Raw genomic sequence first — 14,588 nt, forward strand, 5'->3', positions numbered from 1 at the left:
CGATATTCATAGTACAGGACTTTATATTACAGAAATCGTTTTTCTGGAAATATACTAATTCTTCACTTTGTCATCACTGTTAAACCGCAACAAACCATCCTGTGAATGTACAAACATTAAAACACCTTTAATTAAGATGTTAATTAAAACTTTTGTTCATTTAAGTCTTATATTTAAATGTCAAACAATGGAAAATCCAGGATGTCGACTATATGAACCAATGATCACTATCAATAATGCTATTTATTTCACATTTAAATCTAAAGAAGTGGCAAAAAAGCAGAATATAAAATATACTTTGAAAAGTTTTCTAAATGTCACTTCGGTAATTGAGATATCGCACTATCATCATTGGACCTGCGTGTATTGCAGCTCTTTGTGTATCTACATGAAGAGTCACATGGCCCCATTCTATTGTGTGTTGGAGTGAAAGGTGGATGTATCGAGTTCTTTGTTCATTTGCACTGTTATTACCAAATGTGCATATGCCAAGTAACCGCTAGTAAGAGAAGAATAAATTTAAGTTTAAAAACGCAGTTCGCATGTGAAACTTTTTTTTTTTTTTGTGATTAGCATCATACTAGATGCTAACATCAGCACATTTTTGAAGCCAAGCAAGAATTAACATGCTCTTAGACAAACCAAAGCCAACATACCACATGGAGATGATCTTCTAGATTTGATCAGAAACAACCTAAGTGAACTGATTCCTTAATATGCAAATACAATTATTGTGGTCAACATTCTCATGTGCTACTATGTTTTGCATGAATGTATTTAACAAGCAAACTTGCTGTAATGGATAATGCTGAAATGTCATTAATCTTACTAGATGTCACCCATTAGTAGTAGAGATGGGCAAAACTGTTCTTTTCAGAGATCGGATCAGAACTGTTCACTCCCTGAAATGAATTAGCTCTTTTTCATGACTCACCACTCATTCACAACAGAAAATAAATGGAAGGCACATTGCCCTTTAAACTTGGTTTATTCCAGGACTATACCTGTATTTTGATCTTATTTGATCCTATTTTGAAGTAACACAGATAATGAGTAAGAATTTTGTATTGTTTATTGAAATTTCCACGATAGGACAAAGTTTTTGATTATTGATTTATTTTGCACTATCGTGGTTTTTTGGGTGATCGGAAAATGTTGTAACTTGAGATTTACATTAACAATATATTTGGCTATAATGTATTAAAATTTCATTAACCTCGTACAAATACATCGCAAGCCATATATTTTTAAAGTGAACATTTCCTTCCAAAGACGCCTAAAATCGCAAAATCCGTACTACAATAAGAAAAAAATATATAAATTTGACTGTAAGACCAAAGTGCTGCATATAGCCTTCTGCAGAATAAAACAAGGAAAAATTGGTGTATCACTTTTGCTATACGTTTATCGGTTCGCTCGTAATTAAAGTGTAAATTCGAGTGTCCATAATAAAAAATCCTCTAGTAAGAGGAGCCATCAGGAACCTAATCTGATCAGTTTAAACAAATAAAAATAAAATAAAAACAAATGATGTATACATAACATAATTATGTAATATACATAACGGTATTACTACGAAGAACAATATCCAGTAGAGACGAACTCCGATGCAGAGGCGCTGAGTCAAGCAGGTCGAGCCGCGAGCTGTATTACTGCGCGAGCTAAGACCGCAGAGACCAGAGTGACACCTGAGTTGCTTTGCTCAATGCTCTGGCAGAGTCGAGAACGGTGGGGTGAGCGTTGAGCGGGCGAGTTCTGGGGGTGGGGGGAGCGGTGAACGGCCACCACTCACCCGCTCCGAGACAAATCGTCCGTTCTCTTGCGAGCAGGTTGTTGCAAGTAGTTCTTATGTTCTCCGCTAGGAGGCTCTCTGTCCTGTTGCTCGCATCAACTGCCCAGAGGGCAGGACGTGCGGCTGAAACGATCGCTGACGGAGTTCAGGTGCGCCAGACACTGCACGCCGCAGAGGAAGCACAGAGACGGCACGGCATGTGTGAAACACAAAATCCAATGGGGCACTGCACAATGCAGGCAGCCAAGGCAGAAGCAGGGCAGAGGCCGGCGCTGGCTGTGTTGTGTGGCGTGCAGTGTGCTCTGACCAGCGGAGGCCCCACTGGTCTGCTCCGACTCTCTCTCTCTCTCTCTCTCTCTCTATCTCTCTGCTGTGGGAAACGTTTGGAGCTACCGTTCTTTTTTTCTGAATCACTGATTGTTCACTCCTTTGAAAGATTCAACTCTATGAATTAGTTCAGGAGCGGATCCCCCATCTCTAATTAGTAGCAGACGAAATAACCACAAAGCAAAGAGACATAGAGAGAGTACCTATCTCAGCACTTACAGAACGTCCTGAATCCAACTGAAATATGGCTGACTGTTGTAGAACTGAAATTGCACAGATAATGTCACAATGGTAATGAAAAGTTTTAACAAATATTTGTACCCACATGCAAAACATACACATGCGCATATTGCAAGTGTGCCTTCTAAGAACCAGAAGGTTGCTTTTCCCCGGCGATTATAAATACATTTCCAATATACTGTTGCGGTTTACTAGTAAAGCAAGTAAGAAACATAAACTTCTACTGGTTTATCTCAATTGATGCTCTATGCCAAAATTGCAATTTTATGTTCCTTACCGACAGAAAACTTCAAGCTTACTGGATTCAAGTATGTCTACTGATAAAACAACATGGAGCTGTCACAAGTCTGTGAAGCTGGTTCAGCATACACAGCAGCACTGTTTGTTTGTTTGCTTAGTTGTTTTCATATTTTCCCAAGTCTCTTCCTTTCTTTCACTTTAAATTTCTATACCGAGCGAGGTGGCGCAGTGGTTAGCACACTGGACTCGCATTCGGGAGGACGACGGTTCAATCCCGTCTCCGGCCATCCTGATTTAGGTTTTCCGTGATTTCCCTAAATCGTTTCAGGCAAATGCCGGGATGGTTCCTTTGAAAGGGCACGGCCGATTTCCTTCCCAATCCTTCCCTAACCCGAGCTTGCGCTCCGTCTCTGATGACCTCGATGTCGACGGGACGTTAAACACTAACCACCACCACTTTAAATTTCATGTTAATAATTTTGTTTTTGAATTTCTCTCTTTCATATGCTTGTTTTAGGTCTTCTTCTATTTCACAAAACCAGTTGGTTTCTTTGATTGAGCTGTTGACCACATCAAAAAAACCCCTTTGCGAGTCCAGTGTTGTGCATTCTGTGTATGTGCCCAAAGAATGTTAATTGATATTTTCTAATTATGTCTGTGAGTCTGTCTGAATGTTTGTATATGTCTTTTGTTGGCCTCTTCATGTATATACCATCTCTACGCACTGCGCCAAAAAATTTTTGAAGGATTTTACATTCTATCTTTTCTGTCTCTGTGATGTCTGATGCTCCGATTATGGCCATTTCTGATGCATAAAACTTCTGTTAGTACATCTGTATTGTAGTGCTTGAGTTTCACCTGTCTTGAGATACTTCTTTTATTACAGTGCATCCATGTGAGTTTGTACACTTTCTGAAGTTTTTCTGTTCGTTCTGCATTGGCTGCTTTGTTTGATCCTCCTATTTCTTATTACTCTCCAATATACTTTAATTTTTCCACTCTGTTCACCAATCCGTATTTTGTGTGCACGACTTCGGTATTGTTGTTCTTCCTTTCCATATACTGTGTTTTCCCCGTATGATATCTGCAGCCCCGTTTTAGCAGAGATTTCATGTAAATATTCCACGGCTTCTTGTGCTTTCTCTCTGTTGTTGCTGAGCATTGCCAAGTCATCTGCAAATGCCAGGCATTTTATAACTGTCTTGTTTGCACGTGTTCTTCCTAACTGAATTCCTTTTACTTTTTCTTCCTACTGCTTGATAATTTTGTCCAGGACTACGTTAAATAGAAGTGGTGAGAGACCACCTCCTTGTCTGACCCCTGTATGTAGAGTTTATTTAACTATCATTAAACTATTATCTCACTTTTAGGGCTTCTCATATGCAGCCAATTTCCAGAGAATTATTAACATCCCATTTCTCGTTAAGTACAGGTACAATGAGTTTCATATACATTTTGAGAGGTCTTTTGAGACTCACTGAAACACTCCTATTATTCTCAGCAATTTGCTATCACTGCCAATAAATACCTTCAAACAGAATATCACACTCAATCACAGTCACTCTGTGTCGGGAATGCACAATTTTCACAAAATTTTGTCTATAATGAGAACAAAGGTGGCTCTTCCTGTTGACATTGGGCACAAAATGAAACACACTCATGCAGTTTTTGTCTGGGTTCCTTTAACCTGAACACCAGATAAATAAAATTCAAAATTTCTCCACAAAATGAGAGAAACATCTTTCACAAGCTGCGACATCGTCGCAAAAAAACACAGTGACCCGTATATGTAATAAGTTTCCTTTAATTTACGTCTATGGTCACAATCTTTTCTGTTTAACAGATTACCGGTTTCGGTCTTTAATGACCATCATCAGATCTGTCTCATAAAAACAAAGTCCTAGTGTACGGCAGCCATAGTGGCATCATCAAATGTTAAATGCAGAATCAGCACCAGCATCGTCAAATACATATAAATCACATCACGTGCACGAGTCATGTTGTCAGTAAAACTACTGTTTAAAACTACTGTTTAAAACCGGTAGACATAAATTAAAGGAAACCTGAGAGAAACATCACCTGATGGCTTGTGTGGGACAGAAAAGAGAGAGAGAGAGAGAGAGAGAGAGAGAGAGAGAGAGAGAGAGAGGTGAAACAGTCCATACCTCCTGCTGTAGCAGAGCTGCCACTCACTGCTGGGGACCAGCCGGGTGTATAAGTGTAGGTAGTTCACTTTCATGGAAGACCACAGGTTAACCATGAGGAACAGCGAGTTCTGGAACAGACAAACATCTTCGTGACACAAAGAACGACAACTTCACACACATTATCTACCCTGTAGATATTATACCACCACCTGAGTAAAGATATTCACAAATAAAAGTATGGTAAAACTCATTTTTACACCTTTCAGCAGACTAACCTAAAAAAAACGTAAAATGCAGGAAAGTGTAAATTACAAGAAAGCATAGGAAACAACAAGCGAAAATTAAATTTTGCCTGCTTAAAAATCTGAACAATTAATTGTTTTGTTTCTTTCTAACAGCAATTAGTTCTACTTGTCTCTCCACACTACACAAAACGTCAGTCACAAAGGCAGTTGCCAAATGCTGACATGTGCAAACACGCACACGGATTTCCCCTTCGTTCCGATCGTGTCCGACGGTGTAAACAAAACATGGAAACGAAAGTCTTTCATGTTTGTGTTCTACTGTGAGACTTATTATTGATAATCATTACAAAATTACAATAAAAAAAGGAAACATAATATCGGTCAAAACACTAAAATTGGCAGTCTTCATAGACAGAGAACAATGGGCACAAAATCTACAGCTTGTTGTTCACAAGGTGGTCACTCAGCTCAGGGATGCCCAGGGTGAGAAAAAGGGTGGAAACTGTCTTTATGTTGTGGACCATTTCGAGGGGAGAGGTTTACGTCTGACATCAAATCTTACCAATCTAAGACTACATGTCTAGTACACATCAGCATATTTCACATTGAAGTAATGTCTATTTGTGATGATGTTTGGTTTGTGGAGCACGCAACTGCATGGTCATCAGCACCCGTACAAAGTCCCAATTTTTACACAGTCCAATTTACCCAATCCAATCTGGCCACTGTCATGAATGATGATGATGATCATGAAATGATGAGGACAACACAAACACCCAGTCCCCGGGCAGAGAAAATGCGGACGACGACGATCTGTGAAAGCCCATTATAGAGACAGCTGTCTTCAAAAGTGGTGTTTATTTGTGTAAATGACTGTAAAAATAAATTAAAGCTGCTGTAATACAAAATAGTGACCAGAAAGAAGGTTGCTACTACAGTCACTATCATCAGATCATGATTATCATTAAGGCAGTGACTCGGCATATTTTTCTACCCTTCCAAATACTGCACTCTATAATACAGGCACCAGTGACCTAACACGCCGACAACAAAAATGTTGCTTACTGTGCTAACGCTTCGTTACACAATCAATAACGTTGCATATAGTCTCCATTTTCTGATTTGTTCCACTTTGAGCAGGAATACGACACACTTTTTACCGAAATCTGTATAAAAATCAATGTTAAAGGTCATGATAACGTCAAGGAAAACTTAAAATGCAGTGAATGTTGCAACACAGAATTGTTAATGACAAGAAACCATCACACTAATCACACTAAGAGAATAGGACTTCTGTTGGGATAGACAAAAATGAATGTAAAAGCCAGGAAAATGTATAACACAGGAATATAACAATGGGGTTTTACTGTAGTATAAACTAGCCGCTGTTGCATCTACTGTGCACACAAAAGAAATATATAGAGAGAACTGTGTGATGCCTTAGATATACAGTTTCCGAATTAGCTTTTGAAATTTCTTAACTGTTCTCAGCCTCTTGAGAGGCACTGGAAAAAGTTCAGTTAGCTTAACTGAGCAACCTGTGTGAAAAAATATATTCATATTAATAAAAGAAAGAGGACTATATTTTTTTACACATCACCAATAAAAATACATCAAGATAGAGATTGCAGTTATAAACTGATGTACAAATTTGCTGGCTTTACCCACAATTGATTGAACTTGCTCATGAGAAGTAGTCTTGAGAGGAAGAAACATTATATACGCAAGAGGCAGACTGTGTGAAAACAACACTTTATGAAACACAATGCAACACAAATGATATGACAGCTTCGGCATCTGTGCATCAGTTGCAACGTAATCCTCTTCATAGAAGGCTTTCATTCACGTGTTCACCGTAGTTACCAGAGTATAAGATGGAGGCCAATCAAAATCATAAACTTTTAATGATGCAAGAGATCAGTTTACAAAGTTAACATTACACCTATTTTAAGTTTATATCATTCATTGAATGTCTACATTTTGATAATACAAGAAGAAATAAACTAAACAAAAAGAAATTGCTTGCATCAATTTTTATCTTGACTGCCCTTTTTTTTTACTTAGCCTGTTGTCTGTGGTATCACTATTTTTAATCATCATCGTCACCATCCTAACAGAACAGCTGTGAAAGTTACTCCTCCATCGTCACAAACATTTGGCTGTTTCTTCTGAATATGTTGCAATATCTGTGGCTGTGATTACTGTGTGACCTGAGAACACAGTAGTTTTTTTCTGAGAACATAGAAGAGTTTGCCTCTATACCGATGTGACAATGTTACAATGCCTCTTGCTTCCAAACATATCATCTGCCGGCCGCTTTCTCATTGGTTGTGTAGAACCAGCAGCTGACACCCCCCCCCCCCCCTCCCCCCAATTGGTCTCATCATACCACATGGTGAGCACCATCAAAATTCCTGCACAAAGCATGTAAGTATGCCATTGGCACCGGTCTAATTTTGTGCCTCCTGCTGACATGTGTGCTACTGCTCAGTACTTCTCCAATTTTAAAGTCAATTCAATTCCAGGCGCAAATGGATTCCAGTAAACTGTAGTTTAAAAATTGCAGATGTTCACAAAAAGCCAAAGTATGCAGTATACATTCCCATGGCTGGCTGCAAAACAAAATTTCTGCCTGTGCAACACTCCCCTTCCCCCACTCATCACAGTTCTCAGCCAAACTGGGTCACTGTTTCCCCCCTCCAACTTTCCAAATAAAAGATTGCGATCACAATTCAGTCCAATTATCAAACTTCGTACTGTCTCCACAATGGATCTTTCTGCTGTAATCTATTCTCACAACAACAATTAAAGTCAGTTTAATAGGATTTGTTCCATTTGTTAGACATTTAATTGTGGATTAATTTTCCTTCTCGTCTCGAGTAAATGTCGTTATCTTGTTCTGAAGCCGATTAAAAGCTGGTAACAAAGTTTCTACAGCACTCCAACACGAGCAATCAAATTTTTCGTTTGCAACCCACTTCATAAATTATTAGTTTCTCGTAAAAAAATAAAAAAATTATTTATGTTTTGAATCAAGTAAGGGTTTATGAAGAACAAGATTTTTGCCTTTGAATGTTACGTTTACTGAAAAGCAACATATTTTTTAATATATGTATAAGTATCCATACATGTACGAGAACTTTTCTTGCAAACGTGTTCAAATACAACAAAAGTTTTGTAAGTTAATAGAATTTAATGTTATTTCCTCCTTTGTTTCACAAAACTGTCAATTTTCAAGAAGAGCATTTACAGCAAGACAAGAAGCCTCTCCCAATCCATCCTCAGTTCCGTATCGTGACACCTCAACCAAGAGCGGTACGTCTATGTCAGCTAACTCTCCCGCGTGCCAATGGCTTTACTGTTCATGTTTCACCTCCATACAAGGCTACACTGTAGATAAATAGCTACAGGAAAAGATTTACTAAATATTTAAATTATATTCGAAGTAAACAAATTTCAATTTTTCAAAAATACTTTTCTTGCCAATGCAACCTTGCACTTTACTTTCTTCTTATTTCACCATCTTAGTTAGCCCATTGTCCAAATAGAAAAACTCATCTACTACTCCCAGTGTCTCAACGCCCTAATATGATTTCTTCGGCATAATCCGATTTAATTAAAATAATTTCCATTATGCTCCTTTTAGCTCTATCAACATTTGTCCTTTTTGAATCACAGCCCACTGCATTCAAATTACCTCCCAACTCCTTTGTAGTCTCTTATAGTACCGTCGGCAACCCTCAAAGTTATTTGTTTTGTAAATGAAAACCACCTTTTCTTGCTGCACTGTCCTTTTTTTAACTGTAAGGCATCTTCAATAGGGCGTGCAATACAGTTATGATTACCAAACAGTTCACACTGCATTTTCATGTAAATAAGTAATTACTTACAGATATTTAAAAGCACAGGTTTCGAACAAATACCTATAACTGGTGGCAAAGCAGTAACAGTGCAACTTCTGGACCAGATGAGAGGAAACGCAGAAGCCAACAAACTGTAAGTAATTACATATTTACAAAAAACCTGATGTGAACTGACTGATAATCTAAAAGTATGATACCATTGAAGATGCCTTAGAGAAATAAATTATAGTGCAGCAAGAGAAGGCGGTTTTTATTTACAAAATACACGGTAGGTAGAGGATGGCCACCCAAACTCAGTTATTATTTCTACTCCTCAAAATTTAATCCCCTTTTTAAATCTTTCCGCAATTCCTTTACAGCTCATTTGACGTACAAAACGAACATCACAGATAACCTACAACCTTGCCGGACTCCCTTCTTGACTGGCTTTCTTTTCATGCCACTGAATACTTATATAACTGCAGTCCGATTTCTGTGTAAGCTGTAGGTAGCCTTTACCTCCCCATGTTTTATTCCCAATACCTTCAGAATTTCTAGTTTATTGCAGCTGACATTGTTGGAAGTTTCCTCTAAATCTAAAAATGTTACAAACTTAAGTTTTATTATCTTTAACATATCTTTTATGGTAAGTTTCTGAGTTGCAGAAGTACACTCGATTACAAAAAGAATGATTTGATTTTGGACAGTAATAATTATGAAACATGGCATGTGCCAGCCAGGAAACGTGTGTAGTTTGAATATATCTGGCTTTGCGTTTCAAAGAACTGCTATTAGATGTCACTCAACGTATCTACCAAGTTTGCAGTCAGAAGTAACATGACATATGCTCAACAGAAGGTGGTGTGTGTGTTGCAGTTTGGAAAGGGAGAGTCAGCCATTTCGATCTAGCACGCTTTTTGTGGGTGTTTTATCAATACTCTGTCTGCAGTCAAAACATTTGTCGTGGGTATCACTTATTTGAAGAAAGAGGCTGCTAATGCAAAGGTAAGAGTCCAGGTCAACCTCACAATTTTCTTGACATGGTGGAAAGAATTCCGCGAACGTTTGAGACTCGCTGTGCAAGCAGAGTACTAGCAATGCTTCGTATGACTGTCTGGTGAGTGTTATGGTGTTGTTTGGTCTACAAACTACACAGACTACAATTAGTGCAAGCTCTTCAGACTGCTGATAAAAGGAAACATGTTGACTTCAGCAATGTTCTGTTCGAGGACACTGAAGATAATACATTTTTACCATGGTTAACTTCCAGTGCTGAAACAATATTTTATGTTGGCGGTAAAGTAAACTGACGTAACGTTCACATATGAGGACTACAGAATTCTCATGACATTACTGAGCATGAAAGAGACTCACTGAAAGTGAACATTTTTTGTGCCATTTCTTGCAAAGTCTATTTTGAAGAAAACACAGTGACTGGGACGAGCTATCTTCAAATGCTGCACAACTGGCTTTTTCCCAGACTTCAGGAGGGCTCCAACGACTTCATTTTCAAATAGGAAACAGCAATGTACATCAGTGTTTCAGTGAGACTCTGCCTCAATGCTGGATAGATTGCCTGGGACCTGTAGACACTGCCCTGCATTGTTGACCTCCAAGAACAACAGAATAACAGCCAGAATAACTTCTGTAAAAGCAGATAAACTGTGGAAGGTTTATGACAAAGTTAGCTATCAACTAGATGTTGTCCGTGCTGCTGCTGGTGGAGTATTTGCAATAGCTAGGGATAAGCAAATGTTGTAGAAATGATAACACAAGAAATAATGTGAAATTAGCAGCGTTTCTGTGAGATGTTGCAAAATTTGTAATTTTGCCGTAAACAAATATTTTAAATCTGAGGATATCAGTTCGCTACTATTCGTAACTGACAGTTATTGATAGCTAAAACTGCATTTTGATTTCCAGTCTCCTGAAGGCAGAGGTTCATGTATAACCTTAAAATGACAGTTACTGCATAAAGAACTTCTTTGTGATGACAAACATAGCACTGAATCAGGCAGAAAACATCGGAGGCAGGGGGGTGGGGAGATATATATATATTATATATATATAAATATAAAAAACCACCAAATTGTGCAAAAAACAACACCAAATTGTGAAAAAAAAAAAAACAACACCAAACTTTATAGAAAACAGCAAATTGATAAATGCAATACACAACTGCCAAAACAAATTAATCAGCAAAAACTACACCAAACTGGCAAAACTACACCAAACTGGCAAAACTACACCAAACTGGCAAAACTACACCAAACTGGCAAAACTACACCAAACTGGCAAAACTACACCAAACTGGCAAAACTACACCAAATTTGTAAGAACTCCGAATTTGGAAAAAAATACACCAAATTGGTGAATAACAACCGAAACTGGCAAAAATAGCAACAAATCTGGAAAAAATCTGAATCTGGCAATAAATAAATAAATAAACCAAATTTGCCAAAAAATAACACTGAATTTGGGCATACAATAAAATGAGTTTTCCCTGTCCCTAGTAACAGCATGGTTAAAGCTTTTGTATTTCACAACTTAACCCATGTTTGTAGTATGTCTCTATCAATCACCATGGAGTTTTGAAATCAGGTCACCCTGTAAAGCGAATGAAGGAGACTACAGACATTCCCGAGAGCAGAAGCAGAGGTGAGACTCACGAGTGCGGGCACACGACCCTGCGGCGAGACGTCCAGCAGCACGCCGCGGTGTGCCACGGCGGGGCGGTCACGCACCAACACTGGCGGCAGCTGCCCCTCAGGACCCGCGAGCCGCAGCAGCTGCACGAACGTGCCCAGAGCATAGTGCAGGCCCGCCAGCCCGCCTGCCCACACCTGCACCTGTGCACAGAGCAGACATTCACAATACTGTACCTTCCACACACACGGAGACACAAACCTGGGGTGAACTTTAACTGTAAAGTTTTTCACTACAAAAGAACCATTCAATTTTACAAGGGTATATCCTACACTTCATATATGAACAACCTCCGGACACTTCTTACAGTTATGTTTACAGGGTGTATGTGCACACAAGGGAAAAAAAAGTTCCCGGTTAAAAATAAACTTTCTCTCAGATGAAAATACACTTTCCCCCCCACATGCAAGAACACTATATTCCTGATGAAAGTGCATTTTTTCCTTGTTATATGACAATATACTTTTCCCTTGGAGCTATAAAACTTATCAGTCCTTTTAGTGGTGACGGGCTGGTATAGAATTTCTTGGTACTTTAGGACACAAAAGCCAGCAATAAAATAATTGTTTTGGAAATATCTTTGTTGTGTGGCGACATTTATACAGCATATTTTTGCATTGCAGAGGTATACACATGAATTCCATAAAATACAGCACTATAGTTTATGAAACACCGAACTCAAGATTGCTTTCCGAGGGTGTGATTAAGCAAGATCCTAAGTATACAGCTTAAATTGCAGCAGCTGAATATTTCTGACAAGCACGATTAAAAATTCAGTGCTTTCGACCAAATATTTTGTGGGTTATCTGGCTGATGTTTCATCGAGCGATTCAATTTTCCCATAGAAAAGCCAGTTACAAGTGAAACAGCTTGATAACTCATTTTGAAATTCTTTTTAAAGGATGATTACACTTTTGGCAAAGTTATTGCATAATTTGTAATCTATGAAACAACTAATATAAACATGAAAAAGTAACCTTGAGGCTTTTTTTTACAATGGCAGAAAAATTTTAATGAATGTCGTAAATGGCTGGACTTCTGAGTCCAAAATTTTTCTATGTAGCAGGTCCTGTGGGCCCTCAGTGATAAGTTTTGAATGAGAGTACAACGGTCCATGATTCAAGAAATTTATCACACATTCTCAGAATTAACATAATTCATCTTGCAAAAAAAAACGAAATTTACTTTGAAAATAACACTTCTCAACTCTCAATTTGCAATATTTTCCCACGTCCTGTTAGACATGTAGACAGTTGTAATGTCACACTCATCGATTGCAGTTTGTTGTTACGAAGTATTGCACAATCTGTCATAAAGCCTTTGACACATTTTGGTGTCAGCAGCCACTTGTGTTTTATTGTTGTAAATGGTGCATTTTCTTTGCAATTAAAGTTTCATTCTGGTGTTATTCTCTTGTGTACATTTTACTGCTGCAGTATTAATCTGCAATAGTGGGCTAAAGTAAAATTCTTTTTTAGAATATTAATTCTTACCAGTCATAATTACATGAAATCTAAAACAATGGAAAATTTGTGGAATTCTAAAAATTCCTGGTTTTTTCCAGGATGAAAAAATTCCTGAATTTCTCGAGGCATATACATCCTGGTTCAGAATTTAAGATTTCCTTCTTTCCATGAGTGTTCCTCACTCCTTACACAGGATGACAGTCTAACACATTACATGCTTTTGGGGGCACATTCGATGTTACCATATTCACTACAGTAGCTGTGCAGATCGAGTGACCTCGGAGGCTGACAGTGTGGGGCATGACATCAGTACTCTTCTTTGGGTCGAGCCTCTGTTGAGGCAGCTTGCTGTTAAAATGTCGCACCATGTTCCACATTCCAGTAAAGGACAAGTCAGTGTACAGTAGGCACTTACACTGAGGATACACAATGTTTGAAACTGAACAGTTTTGAACAGCTCAAGATGTAAAGATGTTATTTTATTAATCATTTCAGAACTTGGCAAAAGTTCAAAGATAAGGTCTGCCTTTTATGCAAAACCCTTTTTTTCCATTTCATCGATTACATCCAGTTCGAAGGACAAATCCCAAATTATTGGTGGCGCTGCAACAGAAAATAAACAAACAACAGGTCTAATTCTTTTGCTGACACAATCTTTCAATTCCCCAAATGAGGGGCTCATGTGTAAAATGTGGCAAGTGATATTTTAGTGTTTTGGAGTTGTTAGACGTGAAGTTTTACAACAAAATATAATTGTACATTTACACTATTCCACTGTTTCATTATATTTTCAATTAAATATTTGCACATTAAAGAATCCATTTGTAAAGCTACAAAACAGAAATAATTTTTTTAATTAGAAGAAAGGAACAATGCATGAGACACTGACACAAATTATATGGTAGATACTATGTCGTTCACGCTTGTAAGACATACATAACAGATTATTCGTGGTATTAAAAATGTCCACTTTCCAGAGAAAAACTTGACATTGAAAAATTGGTGGCTAATAATTTAAGGCAACATATTAACAAGACAATACAATGACATAAAATTTACTACATTTAAGACCTGAAAACACTAATACTGGTATTTAAATGTCACTTTGACTACTCTCGTCATTTGCTTTGGATTTAACGGCTGCTTTTAATCCCTCATCATAAGCATGATGAACTTCCGATATGCACTGGAAACACGAAAGAACATACTTCAATTTGCTTGCCTCAACGGGCTGTTGACCTCTGCACAGAATTGGAAGAGAGTATTTGAAGCCTTCTGTTGTGACTCGCCGATCTCTCAAAGTGCCACCGCACAGTTATGCACGTCCTATACATGCGGCGCTGTCTGCCAGCCATGCAGCAGCCGCGCCACCTAAGCGGCCAGACAGCCAGCGGCCGCTAGACTTGGACTCAGTGCTGATTTGACTGTTACTGTGTACACGTCTTACCTTGTCTACTTGCTCTGTGACTTACAAGTGTTGTGTCGTTTTTGAAATATACGAGTTCAACTTGACGTTATAACAATTGGCAACGAGGATGGGATTTTTCCTTTTCATCGTTGACTCACAGGTTTCCATGGCTACT

The 14,588-nt window shown here is 38.3% G+C and overlaps 1 protein-coding gene across 3 annotated transcripts in view; it reads right to left on the minus strand.

Moving 5' to 3' along the window:
• Positions 1 to 14,588, minus strand: part of LOC124717315 — a 148,101-nt gene that overhangs the window by 69,483 nt on the left and 64,030 nt on the right. For all 3 annotated transcript variants that reach the window (XM_047244148.1, XM_047244147.1, XM_047244146.1), the window contains exons 10-11: positions 11,503 to 11,682; positions 4,765 to 4,874 (exon numbers count right to left, since the gene is read on the minus strand). In XM_047244148.1, the coding sequence (XP_047100104.1) occupies positions 4,765 to 4,874; positions 11,503 to 11,682 (290 nt within the window). The remainder of the gene's footprint in view (positions 1 to 4,764; positions 4,875 to 11,502; positions 11,683 to 14,588) is intronic.

The sequence above is a fragment of the Schistocerca piceifrons genome, chromosome 9 (assembly GCF_021461385.2).
Source record: "Schistocerca piceifrons isolate TAMUIC-IGC-003096 chromosome 9, iqSchPice1.1, whole genome shotgun sequence".
NCBI lineage: Eukaryota > Metazoa > Arthropoda > Insecta > Orthoptera > Acrididae > Schistocerca > Schistocerca piceifrons.